Source organism: Neolamprologus brichardi, chromosome 14, assembly GCF_056152115.1.
Source record: "Neolamprologus brichardi isolate AB-2024 chromosome 14, ASM5615211v1, whole genome shotgun sequence".
In the NCBI taxonomy this organism is placed as follows: domain Eukaryota; kingdom Metazoa; phylum Chordata; class Actinopteri; order Cichliformes; family Cichlidae; genus Neolamprologus; species Neolamprologus brichardi.
This window is the reverse complement of record NC_142117.1, coordinates 16159330-16181611: the sequence shown is the minus strand read 5'-3', so window position 1 is coordinate 16181611 and position 22282 is coordinate 16159330. Positions and strand designations below refer to the sequence as shown.

Below are 22282 nucleotides of genomic sequence, written 5' to 3'. Positions count from 1 at the left end.
ATTGTGTATCATTGTGTATCAGGCCATGGTGCTAAGGAGGCCACAGTGGCTGTACTCCCAGGACCTCCAGCTGTAATGAGTCACAGCCTGGTCCAGAATGGCTTCCTCAGTCAATGTATTTAGCTTTGCATTGGTGTATTGTAGTGCCAGTAACACTGAACTGTTCAACTGTGTGAAGGCCTTTTTATTTTCTGCAGTAATTAATCATTTTGCAAAAACACTCAAAAATGATTTCCTGTTTCAATGGGACAAAAGACTTTATTGTCAAACTTGAAACAATAATTTTACAGTAACACATCATCTTTATCATATATACATATTTTTCACAAATTAGCCTACTCACAACCTATAGTACAGTAAAAGAACTAGAGTTTCAGCTGTGGTAATAGAAAACAAGTAGAGCTCCCTTTGTGTTGATCACCATGCATCACATTGCTTCTGAAAAGTGATTTCTGCAACCTTGTTGAAAATGCTGATATTATGCTGATATTACACAACAGCAGTGAGCATCTGTCACTCCCATGATGTAGCTGCCTCATAGACGAGTTTAAATCAAACAATATCATGCCTGAATTTTAACGCAAAGTAGGTTTTTAAAAATGTGATTCTCCAAACATTCAAGACATATCAGAGCAGAACTGCATGTGTGTCCAGAGAACAGCCAACTCAGTTTACAGTACTGTAACACATACTACATACTAAAGGTATGACTAGGTAAATATCCTCAAGAAGACTGACTGTGGGACAGGAAAATGAATTAAAGAGACAGAGAAACACATTTGCATAAAGATAAATACGTGTGAGGAAAATTGAGTGGCAGGATTTCCTGTTTTTAACAAAATCAGGAAATGACAAAGAAGATTAAACACAGAGTCCGCAAAATGTTCTCTAGAAATTCTAAAAATTGCTGACTTTGGAAGAACGTGGGTTTGCTTCCCATTGCACACGCAGTCTTGTCATAGTTCACCTCTTATTGTGCACATTGGTATAAAGACGAACATTAAAGTCCCAGCTGGCATGGAGTTGTTACCGTGTAAAACACATTATCAGTACAGTATTTGTTTAATTTTGTCATAGTTGCTGTCATAAGTACATATTGCGATGCTTCCTCGCTGGTTTCCCACAGACGGTGAGTCCTCAGAGGTAAGCTCAGTTGAAGGCTGGAGCACTGCTGGGTGGAAGTGTAGGAGTGTCATCTCTGAATGCATCCGACTGAAGGTCTGCAGAAAAAATAGGGTGAGTTTGAAAATTTAATTTCAGTGTAGAATACTTTCACCAAACAAGTTATTTTTTCATACCGCTCTGGTCCCTTAAACACTATGAAACGTTTTTTCCTACTCTTTCTTTTTATAAATTTAATGAATTCGTATTTTCCAAAATAAAAACCAGCAACAAGCGCTTCTTAATTCAGTTCAATTCAATTTTATTTATACAGCGCCAAATCAGAACAACAGTCGCCTCAAGGTAGACCCTACAACAATACATACAGAGAGAAACCCAACAATCATATGACCCCTTAAGAGCAAGCACTTTGGCGACAGTGGGAAGGAAAAACTCTTTTAACAGGAAGAAACCTCCAGCAGAACCAGGCTCGGGGAGGGGCGGCCATCTGCCGTGACCAGTTGGGATGAGGGGATGAAGACAGGACAAAACACATGCTGTGGAAGTGAGTGGGAGATTAATAACAAGTAGTGATTCAATGCACATATTAACACATAGTGAGTGAGAAATGACATATCCTGGTCAAAAAAGACTCCAAGATTCCTCACAGTGTCACAGGAAGTCAAGGTAATGCCATCCAGAGTAAGTATCTGGTTAAACTTTGTACAAGTACAATAACCTCAGTTTTATCTGAATTTAGAAGCAGAAAGTTAGAGGTCATCCAGGTTCTTATATATTTAAGGCATTCCTGCAGTACTGCGCATACCTTATCATTAGCTTAAATGTCTCCTAAGTAGCCGAAAAGTAAAGCAAAACATATTACAACATTTCAAATTATATTCCAAATAAACAAGCATGGGCTTGTTAATCCTTTACATTAACTATATAATACATACTACTGCATTTCATTAAGAGCCTCGACACTGGCAAAGACTCACAGACCTTGTAGTCTGTATTCTGTATTTAAAAACCTTCTCTCCTTTGTCTTTTTCTGTCATTCAGACGCTTTCCCCAGTCCTTCATTTTGTGTCCAAAGTTTAAATAGTTTAAACAGTTGATTGTTTTATGTTTTATGGGACAATTCTCCATAACTTTACCTCCGTCTGTAACTCTGCATCAATTAGATGTAGCAGAAACCTCTATTCTTCTCCATGTTTCCTAATAGTAATGTCCCACAGGCTGTGAAGTAAACCACAGCAGCAGGTCACCAAAATGATGTTGACGATTTTGTTTGCCAGGCAAATCCACTTTGTTTGGATTTTTGTGTATCCACTCCTTGACAGAAATAGTTTAATACTAATACCATTTTGTACCTACATGTTAGGTTACATCTTTGAGTATGTTAGTGGCAGAGGGATGGTGGTTTTTCAGTCTGAATCATCAGGCTTTACTTCCTGATTTAGAGAGCTCTAATGCTGAGCTCTCAAAAAGGCAATGGGAAAAGGATGAGATGGATGACTTTGTAAGTTGCCAATCCAACTGAAAGTTAGAAATGGTACTAGTAGTTTTGGTTGTAGCTCCAGCTAGTACATCCACTTTTACACTTTACACAGGATGGTCTTGTTTGAATCATCACTGCGTGTCTGGTATTTCATTGTGAAGCACTTTGTGTTGTTTATCTCAAAAACTGCTGTAAAAAGGAAATTATACTGTCATACAAAATACAGACATTGACTTGAGAAATGAGAAACCTTTTGTTTACCAATGTATCTAAAACTTATCAAAACTTTCTGTCACCTGACTGCCTAATAAACTGATCCCGTAAGCTTAATTTCTATATAGGAATTAATAAAACTAAAGTGATTAAAAATAAGCAGTACCATAGTGAGTAAAGGGGCAGCAAACAAAATTTCATGTTTATGGTTTCACATGCATATGTTTTCTTTTTTTTCCAATTTGTAGTAAAACAGCATTTGAATATATATGACTACCTTATGTGCAACTCACCAATGAGTGTCAAGCCTTGCTGCTGATTCAGTATAACCGATGTCTCCTCTTCCTCCTCCTCTTCTCCCCAATCTGCAATGTTGGCCGGGGGGATGCACTGCTCCAAGAACAGGTCCTCCTCATCTTCCTCCATGTCCATGTTCTCTGGAGGCCAACGCAGCTCTCCACTCTCCACCTCGCTCACCTCAGTTGGTTCCACAACAATAGAGGGTAGACGTTCCTTCTCGTGCTCGTGGCCCAGGCAGTTCAGAGAGGTCTCGGGGTCCAGGACAACCTCAACAGGGTCAGGAAAGATCTGGGGGAAGAAGTTGATTGTGTCATGAGCAGTATATTGAATTAAAACTCTGTAGAAGCCTGTAAATAAACTTAATTAGTAATTCTACAAATTGTTTTATGTTTTTCTTTATCTATCCCAGGATCACACACACACCTACGCAATATCGGGGCCTTGGATTTTGTGTACTTACTATTATTCGGGTTTTTAATCCTTGTTTGTGTCTGCATTTGAGTCTCTTCAGCTAAGCATTTCAAGACATTTTAAAGTATCAACTGTAACACAGAACTCCAATCATAACTATAACTCAATCAAACTTAGCTGCTATGCTAAAAATATTTGACAGAGATCTGTCGCAGTATGATTCTAGGGTATTATGTTACCTGGATTGGCAGTCTTTGGTCTTTACTCTGCATGTCTTCACATTCTGGATTCTGACCACTCATCTCCTCCATACTTCTGCAGATGAAACAAATTTATATCAATCCTAGAAGAGGAATTTAAAAAGAAAAAAGAAAAAAAAAGCATGCACCACATTTAGCATGGACTAAAAAATTATTTCTAATACTGCAAAAGCTCATGAGCATGTGCATGTTTACTTTAGAAGAGTCCAGAACCCCGATTGAAGTGCAATTTTAAATGTCAGCTTAATGTAAAGTGCTCAAAGGAAATGCATGATGCTGCTGACACAGCTGTGCAGCCCCCACTGCTGCGTGCCAATCGAACTACAAATCGTGTTGTTTGGTTTTCCATGAAACAGCATCATTGCCCCTTGTGTCATTGCTGAATTACACTAGGATCACATTATCCAACATGCCTGGCTTTTCATTCGTCAGAGATTTCCTGCCCTACATCATGCTGGCTAAAGCTGGTCCGACCATGCACAAATATGTGCATCTCCTAATACATGCAAGCACTCTCTAGATTAGTGCAGACCTCAAATGGGGTTTGATACCAAAATGGATTATGTAGTTTGGCGATCATATTTTATTTTCTGACAGGAAGCCAAGCATCCTGTTTTGGCTTGCGTCCCTCACACCCCCCAATCTGCCTCAGTCATCAGTAAAGTTTTTGTTCCATAAAAAAAAAATGTTTACATGACCGTCATCAGACGTCTAGCCGCCAGCAGCTTTGATGAAGCCACTTGTTTCAGTTACATGGATAAGTCCGTGTCCATAGCCAACTTTAGTCTGTTTACGTTGTCCAGAAAAGCAGACGAAAGGGATTAAGAAGGGCTGAGGATCCATCTGAATCCTCTTTTTATCCCTCTTCCTTGCTTCCTTGTCTCTATTTCTCAGCATGTCTCAGCGTGTGTCCTCTCTCCATAAGTACCAGTCACAGTTTGTTGCCTGGTGTAATGACACAGTCTGCTCAGTCTCGCTTACTGTTTAATGAAATTTCCACTGAAAGACCGATCTAATCTACTTTTGGTATTTGCAGTCACATGTCTCATCAAGCTAAAGAGGCAAATCTAATTATTTTTACATAGAAGCCGAAGCCGAGAAGATGAACGGGACCTTTTAGCCTCTTCCTGAGATACGCAGCACTCAGACCCCAGTTCTTCACTCTTGCATCAAGTCAAAGCACAAAAGAGAGCATAAACAAGCCAATGCAAATGTCTGCTCAGAAGTTTTCAAAGGCATTTCCAGCTAAAATTAAAGTGCATGAGGATCGGTGCTTTGGCTCAAGAGCATTAAGGAGGGTCTGAGAATATGTAAAAAATATTTGAAATCCAAAAATAATTTGTTTTCTCATATTTTCGTGTGTAGGCTGAGACTTCCATCAGTTTGTTTCCCTCTTCCTCCCTGTCTCTCTCTAATTGAATCGTTTTTTTTAATAGCTGACTTCAGTCAATTTGTGATTTTCCTATTGACATGCTCAAAGTTACATATTGCATGACTACATGCAACTGAAGAAACGCTAACGCTTTGCACAACTGGCAAAATGAGGACATCGTGTTCTTCCCCAAATAGGATCAGCTTTGGGAGTACTCTATCATTTTTTTTGACCCACTTGTGAATGTGCGCGGCCCTACAATTCAATTTCTGATATTGTGCTGTTGACAATTGTGCCGCACTAAGCTGTTTGTGTGCCACCTGGGGTTGGAAACTATTATGATGAATGAGCTTAACCCCCATGTAATCCCTCTCATGTACACTCGCTCTAAACACCTGCACGTTTTAGCACGGTCAACAATCGGGCTTTGTTTGCCCTGTGCGCTGCATTTGGCTGTTAATGCAAAAGTATGCTTTATCACATTTAGGCTTCTTTTATGTGCACAGGCCAGATGATTAGTTTTAAAATATGCATCTAATATTAGTCAAGTGTTAGTGTTAAACCAAGCCTGAAGTTTACACCTAAAGGCGAAGATTTGTGTCACCAGAAAGAGGAAGCTACAGGCGATAAAGAGGTTTGATCATTAAAACCATAAAGTTTTATCTCATTTCCTGCTTCTCTCACATTTTCTATTTCCTCATCATTTTCCTGTAGATGTTTCCTTTTTCTAACTTCACACATTTACTTTTCTTTCAGGTCAGAGCTGTGCACAGCAGTTACACTATAAGGTGCTGCGGTTGTGCAATAAATGAAAACGTACTGATGAAATCATGAGGAAAGATTGCAGCAAACTTTAAAACGTTCCTATTTTATTGTTGCTATTTTTTATACTTCCCCAGCATCACTAAACTTAGATGTTTCTGTAGTTGAAAATGTGAGATGGGAGGTATGAAATGGCTCATGGCTTCTGTTTGCTCTTGATCTTTCAAGACCACAAAAACATTCAAAACACGCATAAAGTAAGAAACATACAATAAATAAGACTGGATCCTGTGAAATCTCCAACATGTACAATATATGCCAGTTAAACCTTTTATAGATCAGGCCAACATCTAGTTTTGTAATTTCTAATTAAGTTTTTATTTTTATCTAATTTGGACTTTTTGTTTTTGTGGATCAGTTTTGTTGTAGTTTGTTTCCAGAGAAGATTTTCTTCTTTCAGTTTAGTTTATATTCTTTGAATTTGTTTATTTTAAGTGTATTATTTGTTAGTTTCATTGTCAGTTTTAGCTTTTCTAATTATTATTGTATGGTGGGAATATCTCAGAGGCAACATTTAGGAAAATCAGTACAGATATTACCATAAAAACAGAACTCCTTGAAACATTTTTATTTTATTTTTGTTAGTTTTCCCGAGTTCACTAAATAGTTTCAGTTTTGTTTCAGTCTAATTTATATTTTTAAAATTGTCAAATATTTTGTCACAATTTTGGCTTTTAGTTTAGTTTAGTTGTCTATGTTAATCTGGGTTTATTGTTTAACCTCCAGAAACACTATTGTGTAAAGCTAGTTATTAATGGTCAGTGGACCATGTGTTACGACTGCTTCACTGTTTCCATATTTGTGACTTGGAGGAAAGTTTTTAAAGTTCACAGGGTTCATGGATCCATCTGCTATCACAGCTGCCCACAAGGACCAAAAAGCTTCAGAAAAAGTTGCTGAGGTGACCTAAGGGTGGAATGAGTTTGTCATCAAGAGTTATATGTTTCCACAGTGTGGGTCTTATTTCTGATAATGGCACAATCTGCTGCTTGACTGTGCACGACTGTATCTTCCTGACACTTCTGCTGAGTTACTTTCAGAAGATGCACAGTGACGATAAGATCTTAAAGTGGAACCTGAGGGGGACTTGCAGCAGTTTTCCATTTAATCGTTATCCAAGATTAAAATGCACACAGTCACACGACCACAAGGTTCATCACCTCTTACCCATCAGTTGCTGTCAGGCATATGTCCTCTCCATCTTGGCACAGTGTCACAGTGGTGAAGCTCGGCTCATCCGCTGGTGATACGACAGGGGTTGCAGGGGGAGGTAAACAACTCCCACAACAGTCCCCCCCTGCAGGACCCTCATTGAGGTTTTCAGCCTCCAGGGCGAAACCTGGATGGGGAGGGCTCCAAGCTCTCAGGGATCTCAGGTGTTTAGCAGATGGTGAAGGAGGTGGCTCGACTATTCAGGCAGGAGAGCACCCGTGTCTCACTTGTCCAGATCAGTGCTGAGTCCGCTTGTCCAAAGCGCACACGCTCTCCGCCGTCTCCCGTATCCGACTTCCTTCCTCGTGTCTCTGTCATTATCCCTCCCTGTCCCACCCCACTGCCAGGCTTTGGAGAGGAGCAGGATTAGCGTCTCTTTCGATTACAGAGGCTGCATGGGTGACGTCAGGCAGGCTTGACAGTCCCCTCTGATGAGTTGGCACACTGGGTCGCTGGTGCATCTGGACAGAAACATACAAAGGGCACACAGATGGCCTGTGGTCGTGCTGTTGGCGGATGTTTAAATCAACTTGCCATGGCCACAACTGCACATGAGACGGACATGCATTTGCATGTTTTATTATGAAATCCTTTCTATCCCTACTATTCTGTCTGTTTCCCCATCATGACTCTGTGCGTGTCGTTGCTCCATCAGTGGATTTAGATTTGGACGATTCATGGAATTAGCCCAGGGATCAAGGGCTCGGGGGTGGGAAGGGGATACAGTGTATATATATATATATAACAGGCAGCAAGTATTGCAAAACAGGCAGCACACTAGTAACATTAGTGTTTAATCCCCTTTGCAGCCTAAGTCAATAGGATAGATATGGGACGAGGAAGGAAAGGAGTCTGCGCAACATGAAAGGCATCCTTCTTCTCTAGAACCTGGATGAATTTTTAGTTTAAGAAATCAGGGAACTCCACCTGTGATGTCACAGCTGAGACTCCTCCGTAATCAGGACAGTACTTCCCCTATTAACTCGAGTGTCAGTTATACCGTCTCCAACTCAGATTCATTTGTTTTAAAAATGGACACACCATGCTTTTCTTTATTTTATATCATATGTCTGTTGCAGTGGTGGGTGCTCATATTGAACATGGCCAAGCTGGTTACAGCTAATGAAGTCAGCACTTGGCAAACATACACGAGCCAAAACTTAAGCTTTAGACTGCTCTAAACACTCACTTTTCTTTTCTTTTTTTTTGGCTCTGTATGTCAAAGTGAAGGGACATCTTTAATATAATGGTCTCAAACTCATAGCATAGGAGCGTTTGCTTGCTTGCTTTGCTTAAATGTAAATCAGTTCTCTTTCCGAGCCTTAAAAAAAAAAGATACAGTGCTTTATAATTTCCAACTCTGCTGTCAATTTGAATTTGGGTCTCATTGCTACGCTTGCAACAAAATGCACACAGATATTAAAATAATTTGATTAGGTTGTGCAAAATAAAATGTCTAAAAGTTTTACGTGTTTTATATTTGCGCAACTATTTTTTTTAAAAATGGAACATTTATTGAATCTTCTGACAATTTAAAAGTCATATTTGCTACATCCGGCATTTTTTAGGCAATTTATAGCTTAAAATGTATTATGCAATTTATCTGTGCTTACAGGGGGAAAAGGTTACACTGATTATGTAAAAGTCTAAAAAAAAACAATTTAAAAACCTTTTTAAAAACTGTATGTATCAAATATGTTACACGAGGCAATAATGGGTTAATAACATTGTAATAATAGCTCTGTTTTCTTCAAGTGTCCAACAAGACACGGCAGTGCTAATTGGCTGCGCACAATATCAGGGCCATCTGTGTGCCTGACGATAATGACTGACTTAACCAAGGTTAATTCGGATTAGTGACATTAGTGTCAAAATGTCAATTAGATTTTGACTGGGTTTGTCTTTATATTACACGGAGCTAGTACCACACAGATGAGGACCAAAATAACATCAAGACCAGTCATTTAAGCCAGTGCGACATGAATCTTGAAGGTTTGAATAGGATTGGTTATGAACAATATGTAGTTTGGGTTTTCTGTGTTTTTATGATGACTGGTCTGTGTGAAAGCTGTTCTTACCACAGGCTGTTTAAAGAGATAGATGTAGTGACTATGAGTTTACGCACTCAATTTGTGGGTTGATTTACAAACTTTGAGTCTAGCATCATTGTCGTCAACTTTTTGTTGTTGCTTTGCTTTGTTTCTTAGACACTAGTTACCAAATTTGGAGGAGAGGGTGGAATTGCTTGGTGACAACACACACTTGCACAATACAAAAAAAACCATTAGAGCAATTCTTTTTCCTTTTTTTTGTTCAGTTCAACTTTCTTTATATACTGCAGCACCAAATCACAATAACATTCGCCCCGAGGTGCTTTATATTGTAAGGTAAACACACTATGATAATGCAACAATAACCAGAAGGAGTGGAAAACGTGTGATGTTTTTAAAATAAGTCTACTGGGTTCACTCATCTAACCTAGACACATGCAAAATTAAGTAAGCAATTTAAACCCTTCGCTTGTACATGCATTGCTTCACTTCTGTGCATCTTTTGACAACAGGTCTGCAAATGTGTATCAATGCCTATTCTGTCCTCCAGCCATTTGTAGGCGCTATTTGGAAAAAAGGCAGAGCCAAAACCGTTTACGCATGCGCATACGGTCTGTTTTTAAACTTGAGGAGTGAGGCGGTAGACATTAACAACATTTGAAATTAATTGAGTTCATTACTTTTGTCCACAATAAATCGTTTCTCCGATGGATTTAGACGGTGGGCCGTACGAGCCGGGATTTGTTGGCATACGGTTTTGTCAAGAATGGTGAGCGTTTGTCTGTTTTAGAGGACGTATACGTTGACGTAGCCGGCTAGCTAAAATAAGCTAGAAGCATATTAACATAATATTGTATGAACTGAAGGAATACGTACGCATAATTGAAATGAAAACCCATTAACCACTTGGCTTTGTCTTCCAGTAACAACATGTTGTATCCTAAAGAAGACAAGGAGAACCGCATCCTGCTGTATGCCGTAAGTTTGTGCTCCTCACGTGTGTGTTAACCAACAAGTATTAGTGCTACTTTCTTTATAGTTAGCTAATCCACGATACGGCAACACTCTTCTAACAGTCCGCATTATAAAACGAATGGTTAAAATGACAGCTTTAATTTTAATTTTCCTTAGTTTGCTTATTTTACACCCCTTATGTTACAATCGGTGAATACAATCAGAGTTTATAGCACATTAAAAACTAGTTGACCAAAGTGATGTAGACGCTGTACAATGAAAGAAAAAGAAAAAAAGAAAACAAAAAAAAAATATATATATATATATATATATATATATATATATATATATATAAAAGCATCACTCACTTAGAGATGAAAGGGAAAGGAACCTTTCTGTCATGGTCAATAGTAGTATAGTAGTGAGTGTAAAGGTGTATGAAAATATTTAACTTTATCAGTTTGTTTGTAATCATCCCAAACCAATGCAATTACAGATTTTACACAGAATAATCTCAACCATGGACATAGTTTCAACCCCAGTCTTTTGCTTGAAATGCAAGGCAGAAATTAGTACCCTAACTCATTGTGTTTGGTGTTGTCATAAGCTGCAAACGTACTGATCTAGTGTTTGATTAGAAGTGAAAAATACATCGAGGCTGAAAACAGAGATGGGCCTAGTCTCTTGCTGTCAGAATATCTTATGTTCATATCACGTTCAAAAGTCCAATGTTTTATAAAACTTTGGAACCCTGTTTGATCTACTTGAAAACTGATGTCTACGATCTTGGTGTTGGGATTTTTTTTCTAAAGGTTGTGATAATGCTTGGCTGATTATTGCATATTATTGTTGCAGTTGCTGGTGTTTTATGTGAGACTAAACTAAATTAAATTATTTGATATATTACAAAATATAAGAAATAGCTCTAATATTACAAATAGCTCAATTATAAAAATCCTGAATATTACAGAATTACAGAATATTAAATGCTGCAAAACAGCTGTAAAACTTTGTTATTTTCACTGTAGAGGATGTAACTATTGCACGGTGTACTGTACATTAGTTGGAGGAGTTGTACAGGCAGGAGTAATTTCCTCTAGGGCTGGGTATTGTCACTGATTTCTAGAATCGATTCGATTCTGATTCACAAGGTCCCGAATCGATTCGATCCACAATTCGATTCAATTTAAATCTGGGAAATTTTGCCTCAGACAGTCAGAAATATTATAATTCAGATCAGTACATTTACATATTTTTGTATCTATAAAAAGGAAGCTGACACTCGCAAGACTTTATCAAAGGTGTAAGCGTCACAGCAGATGCCTTTGTGTCAAATTAGCTGAAGATAAAACACAGAAAAACATGAAGGTGATTTTTCCTGGCCTGGGATTTTATAAAAATATTCTGCAGTACATCAAAAACGAAAGAAAACCATTAACCAGCATATGAACATTACCTCTGAAGTTACAGAGGTTTTAAAGACACAGCTGAGCGTTTTGCATTTTGCATAATTTTAAAAAGTTTACATTTGTTTACATTTGTTCAGAAGCCCACTGAACAGCAGAAATGAGGCTTTCTTTTCGGAAGTAAGTAAAGGGGGAAAAAACAGCGGCCGACAGCGCTGTAAACAACGGTAGACTTGTGCGTAACAAGCAAGCGAATAATGCAGAAAACAGATTTTTAGACGGGAAACTGTTCTTGAAGTATACAGAGAAAGCGAGAGAGAGAGAGAGGGAGAGCTGTACATGAAGTGTGGTGGAAGCAAAAACAGCAAAACTAATAGGGAATTCATGACGATGTTTTTGTGAAGCGTAGTTTGGATCTTCTTTTGCTGCTGGTTCGGACAATATTGTTTGGAGAGAGATCAAACTAACAGCTTTAGAATCGGCGCAAAAAGGGCATAAACACAAAGCACGGACTCGCCGAAACATCAGAATCAGCGAGCTGTCGGCTTTCAGCCCCGACCGTGTCCGTGCCGTCGGGTGAGAAAGGCGACATCTCACTGATTCTGATCTGTCGGCGGGTCTGCGCTTTGTGTTTACATCTTTGTGCAGAATCTGTGTTCCTGCTCTCAGTTACTGTTTTAGCTGTTTGGTGGTTCTTGAAATTTTGTGAGGTTAAACCTGAGATTCTGGCGTTTTGGGCAAAATAAAGTAATATTAAAAAAATCAAGTCAGGATTTTAATAAATCGATATCACGTTACCCAAGCCAGAATCGATTTTAATCGATAAATCGATTATCAGAACCCACCCCTAATTTCCTCTGTTGTTCAGTGGTGCATTTGGGTAATCTCAGTCTCTAACTAAACATTCTCCTGTGACTGGGCATGTCATGGAGTGGGTGCCAGGTATTGTCCAGCACTGGGAAACAGTAAATATAATTGGGTTGAAACAAAAAAAACAACGTCATGTGGAGGGAGGTGCGCCTTCACCTTACCAAGAAGCCCTCATTGAAAAAGGCTTGTCTTAACAGCAGATCTAAAAGCACAGTCAAATATCACACCAAGATTCCTTGAAACCAGGTGACAGTAAAAAGCTCAAAGACTGATGGAGCTCTCCTTTCCATCTTAATGATTGGGATGCCCAAAAATAAAAAATAAAAAAAAATTCTGGTTCGTTTTTGTTCAGGTTTGACAAGTTTATCTCCATCTATGATTGAACATCACTTAGACAGTACTACCAGAGCCCAAATACAAGCTAGCTATCTGCAAAGCAATGAAAGTCGATGCTGTACTTTTTAAAAATGGGTTCCAAAAAAAGAAATGTATAATGAAAAATAAAATGGGACCTAATACAGAACCTTAAGGTACCCCAAGTGGTTACATAGATGATAAATGCTGACCTAAGTGGACAGAGAAACTCCGGACTGACAAATAGTTATTTAAGACAGCGGTCACCAACCTTTACTGCGCCACGGACCGGTTTAATATCAGACCATATTTTCACAGATCAGCCTTTAAGGTGTTGCGGATAAATACACCAAATAAAATGACACAAAAGTGGGGTTTTTTGTAAATATAATAATAAATGTGTATTCACTGTGTAATTGTGTAACTTCATTAGCAGCGTCCTCCTGAAATGGGCCAACAACATTGAGAGTAACGTCCTCCTCTCTGCCCCTTAATGCTCTCTGGTCGCTATGGTAACGTGTAAATACACACAACTACAACACGGGAAAAGATCCAGGGAAACCGAGTTAACGATAAAAACCCTGAAAACCCTAAATTTCACACCCGAGCCTCAACTCTCGCGGCCCGGTATCAAACAACTCCAAACGACCACTGATTTAAGACATACATTTTATTGTAATGTATTGTATAAAACATTGTAAAACCATATGTAATGGAAAGGTTTTAAGGAAGATTGTTGTGATACAATAAGAGTACCACAATAAGTCTGTAATCATTGTACTGAATTTCCTGCTCTGTAACAAAAAAATATCTTTATCTCAAACAGTGCAGGAACTGTGACTACCAACAAGAGGCAGACAACAGCTGTATCTACGTCAATAAAATCACCCATGAGGTTGAGTAAGTAACCACAATACAACATAAATTAGCAAAAGTTTTATTTCCTCAATTTGAATAATTCGTCATTTTTCATTGCAGACTGAGTCACACATTAAAGTGGGCGATAACTTCCTATTCAATCACTGCAGCACTTCTGAAAGCAACCAAAATGGTTATGACATCTAGGGTTAAATGCGCTGTGTAGACCCATTCAGCCACACAGATTTGATTGATTTTTCCAAATATGTACAAAAGATTTTCTGTGTACAATTTCAGACAGTACAAAGCAGTGTTTTTATGTGTACTCACACATACTGAATGGCTAATCTTTAGGAAAAAACATTAGCATTTTTTGCATGTGGTCTTCCTTTTGTAGTGCGCACAGTACTAGAATTTTAGATTGCGTTCATAGGTCATGTCAGTTGATGAGCTCTAAACCTCATGCTTCCATTTTTTTTTTTCCAGTGAACTCACACAAATCATCGCTGATGTATCTCAGGACCCAACACTGCCAAGAACAGAAGACCACCCCTGCCCTAAGTAAGTTTTACCATACCTACTGACCTCCCTCAGCGCCCATGCTTCACCTCCTGTTGATGTTTTTAAGGGTATTTTGGTTCATTATCCATTTCCGTTCTGAAGTGCTGTCCAATCAGTTTTTCAGGATTCAGCTGAATCTGAGCAGAGACTATAGCCTTGTTTGCTTAATCAATAAATTGCAGTGATCCAGTTCCACTAGCAGCTATACATGCCCATGCCATAACACTGCCTCCACCGTGTTTGACAAATAATGTGATATACTTCAAGTCATGAGCTACTACTTTTCTCTTCCCATCATTCTGGTACAAATTCATTTTGGTTTCATGTGTCCAGATATTTTTGGCCCTGGTGTGAGTGGGCTCTTTTAGAGCGTGTGGCAAAATCTAATCTGGCTTTTTGCTTTTTGAGTGTAATCAGTGGTTTAGACCATTTTGTGAAACCTCTGTATTTACATTCATGATAATAATCTCATGATCTTCCACTTTAGTTCTGACTGTATAATTGACCACCTGGCTGCAAAAATGCTTATCCAATTTTGGAGTAATTATGTTTTGTTGTTGTTTTGGGTTTTTTAAAGGTCTGTAATTCCTAAGTGCTTCTACTGCAAAATATTTATTAAAAGGCATCATTGATTTGCAAAACTGCATTGTTACCCATACACTTTCTAAGTAGTAAGTGAAATGTGTAGTTCTAAAAATAAGTGTAGAGTCAATAATTACTGACACAGCATACTTGCTTATTTAAGCAGCAGAGCGTTGTTTAATCTGCATGTATTGTAACTTATTGGTGCACATAGTCACCAATCAGTGAGACTAACTGAGTGTATGGTCATGCAAAACGGATGGAGCGTAGATTACATCACTGGGGTCTCAGCGTAAAAGCATTATATTTAACCGCATCCCTGCTCTCGTGTGTCTACATTTTATAATTACTTTATGTCTCCTTGAGGCACACTAACATACTGTATATCAAGTAATTATTTAGACGGTCACAGTAGACGGAGGAAATCTGGATAAAGGTTCAGCCTGCCCTGAAATAAACTGTTGGTGGTCATTGTAGGTTTCCACAAGCCATTTCAACTTTAATGGACTGTGGAATGAGATGTTGTGGCTCTGATGGTGGTAACACTTTTATAACGTTTTTCTTTCACCATTTCTCTTCTCAGATGTGGTCACAAGGAGGCAGTGTTCTTCCAGTCTCACAGTATGAAGGCTGAGGTAATTGCAACCTTTGCTTTCTCTAGATCTGCACAAGCTACAATTGCCCTGCTAATACATTCTTCTTAGCCCCTGCTTTTCAGGAGGCACCACATTATTAATCCAAAATATATATTTGAGACAGGTATTTATTAAAAAAAATTAAAGATGAGTTACATTCCCTACACAGATCATTTGTTTTGACTGACACATTTTTTTGTGTTGCCCCACACAGGATGCTATGCGACTGTACTACGTGTGCACGGCGCCTCACTGTGGACACCGGTGGACAGAGTGAAGCCTTCTGATAATAAAGAGGTCTAGCACTTGCTTCTATGCTGTTGCTGTCAGCACTTGTACAGTATCAATCTGGGTCTGTGTCTACAGTGAATGCATTTGGCTTTATAAAATAGCAGCATTGCTGACTCCTCTGTTATTGTTGTATGGACACTCATATCTGTCACCATGTTGTGAATATAATGTCATCAGTTTTGCTGTTGTGCTTTTTTTAGCGCTTGTCATTTTCAAATGTGTATTGTTAGATTAAAACATGTTTTCAAATATCTCTTGAGTCTTAATAATTGTGAAACTCTTCATGCACTCCATCTCTGAGTACATTTTGAGAATATTTTGTATAATAATAGTTATTTTGTTACATAATTAAGGTTATATCAAGACTAAGTAACACATAAATGTAAAACCAGGATACAACAGTTAATATAAAAGAGTCATTAGAGGATTGTTTGTTTTTAATGAATTATTCCTGATTTGGTCTGAGTCACTCAATCAGTATTTCTGGGGTTTTTAAGAATAGCAAGAATCAGTGATCAGATAATGCTCCTAAATATTTTTAACTATAGGCCGGGAAACCTTGCCAACTCACGCACACAAGCTCACCTTCAAATCAAACCAACTGACTTCCAAGTAGAGAAGTCGGTATAGATATTCACTTCCTGTTTCCAGCCTAGACTGTTAATGATTAGTGGGAGTTAAAACCATGAAACACAAGACTGGTTGTGTGTTTTCCTTTGAGTCACATTCTCTTTGTGACACAGCTGAAAATTTAGACCACAAATCACATGTAACCAGTGCACATCCCCAATATTCACAAAATGTCTTGAGACTGTAGCTGACTCATTCGCTTAATGCTGAACATATTCGCCGCAGGGATGAGCCAAATAAATGTACAGTCGGCAACTTTGATAAGAATTTGATAATGTACACGTCTTGTTATTTGGTTACAAACTCCATGTGGTTTTACCCATTATGTTATATATATATATATATATATATATATATATATACACACATACGTGTGTGTGTGTGTGTGTGTGTGTGTGTGTGTGTGTGTGTATCAAGTGTGTTCATCTTTGGTAGTGATTTCTGTCCACAGTCTTGTTGTGGACAGAAATCATAGGTTGTTGTTGTTTTAAAGTAATTAAAGATAAATGCTGTACAATCATTCCACCCTGGAAAAAGAACAGTTCAAAGAAGTCATTCAAATCCCCAAAATTCCCATGAAATTCATGGCAAGTTTTGGATTTAGAGGGTAATTTGCAGTCTGAAGTTTGATGAGTGGATACAAACTTTAGACCCGAGCTGTAGCTACAGGTCTGCTCTCAGTCCAACTGGGAAATATGCATCTAATACATTACATTAACAAGTAAACGTGAGTCATTTTTGATGAGTCAAGTCAATTTCTTAAAGCACCAGTGACACTTCATGGACTTGCTCAGTTTTCAGACTAATCCTAAATTTGAAGATCATGACACGGCTTGTCTTTTTTCCTCCGTGCTACTGATTTTGTAATGTTAGTTAGTAGTTATGCCTGATCCGTGTGAAAAATCAGGTTTTCTCTAGCTGTGCAACATTCAGGAAATACTGTGTTGTACTTCCTTCTTTTTTAAGCACGTATATTCCAGACATCTTGTTGGGCAACTGTAAATTATTGCTCAGCTGGTAAAACAAGTGGGAAAATGACTCGTGCTTATTAAGTACATAATAGGTGTACTTCCCAAAACCACACCCCTTGAAACAGGCTCTTTGATAAAGGAGCTGCATTACGTGCCACGAGTTAGTCTGCTTTGTGGGACGCCATGGACCGACAAGGTATGGAAACAGACAGCTTTGCACTAAGGATTGTTTCTGGTTTACTAATTAGATTTTCTTTTTTGAATGCTGAATATCAATTTGGTTGATTTCAATCTGTTTCAGTGAGCATTGTTTCAAGGCAAGAGTGGGGAGCAGCCGCTGCCAAACAAACCAAGGCTCTGAAAGGACCTGCCCGAAGAGTTGTTATACACCACACTGCCTACCCAAGCTGCAAAGGCCTGGCTGAGTGCAAAGCCAGCCTTGTCAGTATTCAGAGATACCACATGAAAGACAGAAAGTTTGATGATATTGGATACAAGTGAGTTCCTCTGTTAGTGCACAAGAACTGTGTGCAAATGTTTGGTTTTGTTATCAAAGCTTACCTGTACTTCTTCAATGTTTAGTTTTCTTGTTGCTGGAGATGGGACTGTGTTCGAGGGTCGTGGCTGGGGCGTGATGGGCGCACATGCCAAAGACCACAACAGTGACTCACTGGGAATTGCCTTCATGGGGAATTTCAACAGTAAGCACTCCTTATTTTGTGTGCATCATATACAAGAGCATGTTGTTCAGGGTGTAGACATAAAATGATAAGGCTGGGCCTGTGTGTGCAATACAAACATTAATCTTTGTTTAGTAACCGCACCTTGTATCATAGGAAAAGATCATAAAAGCAGGGTAATTTAAATACAACAAGCACACACACACATTGGATATTGCACATTATTCTCCATATAATGATAAAGCTACTTCTTGTTTTCCTTGCAGATGAGACGCCGAGTGAAAAAGCAGTCGTTGCGGTGAAACAGCTGCTGCAGTCTGGAGTTTCCGCAGGATTTCTACAGCCTGGGTTTGACCTGTATGGACACAGAGATCTGGGAAACACAGAGTGTCCAGGAGAAAAGCTTTACGCCGCACTGCCACGACTGAGGAGCACGTCGTGAACCTCGCAGACGATTTGTCAGTGTTTTGAGGGGAAATTGCACACAGACCCCATGACCAGCTTCTGTGAAGTAAGCAAGGTGTTAGGAGGAAGAAGCTTTCTAGATCCGACACTAATGCTCAGGTTTCTTTTTTTCCTCGTCACATTATATGCATATTATTTTCACATTATTATATTTTTTATTATCTGTTAGCAGGAAGAGTCTGTTTTCACAGCCTGTCAGAGCTTTCTTTTACAGCAGAGGGAGCCGTTGCATGGGACGGGAATAACCCAGGCTTTATCTGTTTAGAAGTGCAACTGGAAACCACGATACACGAATAAACAGTTGAATGTTGTGTGAAAGTTTACGTTTTTATTTGAATATGCTGATTTAATGTATAATCTTTTTTTTTTCTTTAAAAAATACATTTGCTTGAATCAAACTGTTACCGTGTTGTGCTTAAGGTTTTTAGAGAGGTGGAAAAAAATATCACCAGTGATATTTAAGATCTTGGTAGCATTATCAAGCCTGTCGTTGTGATGATAGCTCGAAATGTTTTGAATGAATTCTCATCAAACTTTGCATGGGTGTACAGTAGGGTCGTGTTAATAGTGCATTAAAATTTGGATTGCATCCACCGAAGTCTTCAAGGTCGCCTCAATGATTAATTGGTTAAGAAATGACAAAAAGTCTTATAATTTAAAAACTATTATTCTTATAATTGCTGTGTGATGTCAACATTTAGACAGCGCCGTAAAGATTTAAAACATTGTGTCACATTTGTTGCATCTTCGAGATCAGCAGACTAATCTGAAGATCAAAGTAAAAGAAAATTCTATATAGAGCTATTTAAAACTTAGTGCTGACAACATATAGGCATATAGGGAATAATATATGGGGATTCTAAGTTATTGTGGACCTCTGACCTCTTCTACAAGGTCAATTTTTTATAAAAAATGTCTTGTATCTTTAAAGTTGTACTTAAAATTCTGCTGCCTTTGTTTGTATTGCCAACAATCAGGAAATAATTCAGGTGTATGGGGATTCAAAATATCACATTATAGTTTGGCTTTTAAATTTCACATCCGCCTTTCTTTTATGCTGACCTCAAAAATGTGTTTTATATTTAACGATTGAATTGAGACAAAGACAATGAGCTTCCTAGTTAGCTAGAAATATATTGTAGTATCCTATTATATAATAAGTTATTCATGTCCCGTTATTTACAAATCAGTACCTATTATTCATTATCTCCAAAATGTAATGTAAATGTATAATCAAAGTAAATATCTGTCAAATTTCTCTTCACTCATTTTTTCTTAAAGGACGTTTAAAAAGAACAAAGAAAATAAAAAGAATACAACAAAAACACAATATTGTTCCTTTAAAAGTTAAAAACACAAACTGAGCTGTCTTGGCAGAGGTTTGCAGTCTCAGAGTGCTTCTTTTTATTACTCGATTCATTGTTTGTTTGTTTGTTTGTTTGTTTGTTTACGTATGCGAGGAATTTTCTCTTTTTCTCTGTCACAAACACCACACAGGGTTAAGGGGTTTTTTTTTAGTATGTAATTAGAAGAGTTAATGATAATGATATTATCACAATATCTGTAAGAAATTCCAAGAAGCTACTTGTCTACGCTATCTTTTAGTTTGTTTATTGAGTGTTTTGTTTCATTTTTGGCAAACAGAGTAAAGTTAAAATAACAGTTGCAGAAGCCTGAGAGAAGCCCGTGAGACTGTCTGTAGCCATAACTGTGTAAAAAGAACAACTACACCTCAAGATAATGTAAACTAAAGGTGAACAAGACCAAACATCTGCCACTCAGGTGAAATAATCACTTGCAAGAGGCAGAAAAAAGACAGTTTGTGTGCGAGACCACGGGCTCACAAAAATAGAATATGTGTATTATTAATTATAACAGAGGGTTTTTTTTTATCACAGTTAGCTATGCTGGCATATCGCAGCAACACTTGTTAAACAGCAGAATAATTATTAAGTATATTATTGAACAACAAACAATCTTTACAAGTCCTGTTTTCTCATGCAAATGTCCTTCAAATATCTCTGCAAAAAACACTGTAAACAACACGAGATATTGAATCAAGGGCATTGTAAGTGCTGAAACAACAGTGCATGATTTCTGCAGTGCCAGAAACATTCCCAACAAGTACTCACTTGTGCAGCACACAGATTATGGAGGAGGGCCCTATCAAACAGGCTAATGGCAAAGGTATTAGACTGTATGACTAATCCTTGTCTTCATGACTAATATATAGTAGACTTTATTGTTGTCAATGATCAGTGTAACTGAACAAGATGCTAGGGCACAGCTACAGTGAATGTTCAATGTGTTCAGACAGGGAAGGGAAGTGCTGTGTAAGTTCTAATAGATTCATCAAATTAAATGGATTTCTTTCTTCTGTGAGAAGAATTTGAAACAATAATCCAACCAAGAAGCATGTATATTATTCTTTTATTTTTATTACCTTGTCATTGTCAGAACAGATATTAGATATCACTGCACTGGCTATACATGAATCTTTTTAAACGTTTGTTGAGCAATAAACTTAATAAACGAAGTCAAAGTAACGCAAAGGCATTGAGTTCGTGTGTCGCCCCTTCCAAGTGGTGAAAAAACAGATATTAGATATTAAATTATAAAGCCTGATATGAATTTGCAATCTGTGTGTGTGTGTGTGTGTGTGTGTGTGTGTGTGTGTGTGTGTGTGTGTGTGTGTGTGTGTGTGTGTGTGTGTGTGTGTGTGTGTGTGATGACCTTTTGTTCACTCCTGCTGCTGTTTGTAGAATAGAAAATAACACAAGGCTATAACTCATCACCCCTTAGGCCCCGCTTCACTTTCTTGTGGTTGAAGGAGTGCCCACATCACTCAGGAACCTCACGTGAACTTACCGTTTGTACCGGTGTGATATGGAGAGGTGAAGGCCTTTCAGACAATAAAACAAGCAGCTTTGTTCACCTCGAGGAAAAACTCATATGCCTGTCTTACATTCATTTACACCAGATCTATTTCATCTCCTTTCTGATGGAAAGGCATCATAGCAGAAACAGTTATTGGCAGGATTTATTGACAGTCACATATTTAGAGTGAAGAAAAGCAATCTGAGAGGAGAGCACAATGTAAAATATAATGATGTGGTTTTCTTTAAATGATGTATTCCTCCTTAAGTAGGAATACATACATGTGGCACTGCAGTAGCATGCAAGTAGGGCACGTGAACTTGATGTATTGTGCCAAAGTAAGCAGGCTCAGCTTAATTCTAACTTAAATGCATTTAAACCAGGATGGTGTAGGTGCCTTAAAAAGAAGTGAACTCTGAAAATGAGTTTATGAGCAGCCTAATGAATTTATATCATTAGGAGTGCTTGTACACACTATTAACATTACATGTTTCGTCATTTCCATACCCCACAGGCTTCATTGCTACAGGACACTGCTTTAATTAGGTGCTATTTCAACAACAGCATAGGTCATTAACGGGGCTGGAACTCATTCGTTGCCACCGGAGTCTCAGTCATGGTGGCCTGTTGCTAGCTGAACTTTAACACTGTTCTCAGCGACATGAACACTTCAAAGCATGTCCACGAAAAATCAAAACCTGGATACGTCATGTCTGAAATGACCACTGCGTTATCACTAAAATAATCATTTCAAGTGAAACCTTAACGTGTCGACAAATTTATCTGCTTTCTTCACCAGTGGACAACTGTTCAAACTAAGAAAATTCAAGGTTAGCATTAAGTAGCAAGTAACCTACGCAGAGAGAAAACTCACTGTAATTATTAGATTTAAGAGAAGCATGGAT

General features: G+C 38.3%; 3 protein-coding genes across 3 annotated transcripts; 2 read left to right on the top strand and 1 right to left on the bottom strand.

Moving 5' to 3' along the window:
- Positions 1-238: 238 nt before the first annotated feature.
- On the bottom strand, positions 239-7539 carry lbhl (LBH regulator of WNT signaling pathway, like). The gene is made up of 4 exons (XM_006799801.3): positions 7148-7539; positions 3766-3841; positions 3109-3403; positions 239-1220 (listed from the first exon to the last, which is right to left on the bottom strand). The coding sequence occupies exons 2-4, from the start codon at positions 3835-3837 to the stop codon at positions 1150-1152; spliced, it is 438 nt and encodes a 145-aa protein (XP_006799864.1). The 5' UTR covers positions 3838-3841; positions 7148-7539; the 3' UTR covers positions 239-1149.
- A 2296-nt stretch (positions 7540-9835) lies between these two features.
- On the top strand, positions 9836-16005 carry polr2i (RNA polymerase II subunit I). Its single transcript, XM_006799802.2, has 6 exons — positions 9836-10012; positions 10167-10221; positions 13654-13727; positions 14172-14246; positions 15412-15463; positions 15678-16005. Exons 1-6 carry the CDS (start codon positions 9951-9953, stop codon positions 15738-15740), a joined length of 381 nt encoding a protein of 126 aa, XP_006799865.1. The 5' UTR covers positions 9836-9950; the 3' UTR covers positions 15741-16005.
- Positions 16006-17363: 1358 nt separating this feature from the next.
- Positions 17364-18918, top strand: pglyrp5 (peptidoglycan recognition protein 5). The gene is made up of 4 exons (XM_006799803.3): positions 17364-17551; positions 17657-17852; positions 17938-18056; positions 18302-18918. Exons 1-4 carry the CDS (start codon positions 17539-17541, stop codon positions 18475-18477), a joined length of 504 nt encoding a protein of 167 aa, XP_006799866.1. The 5' UTR covers positions 17364-17538; the 3' UTR covers positions 18478-18918.
- The last annotated feature ends 3364 nt before the right edge of the window (positions 18919-22282 follow it).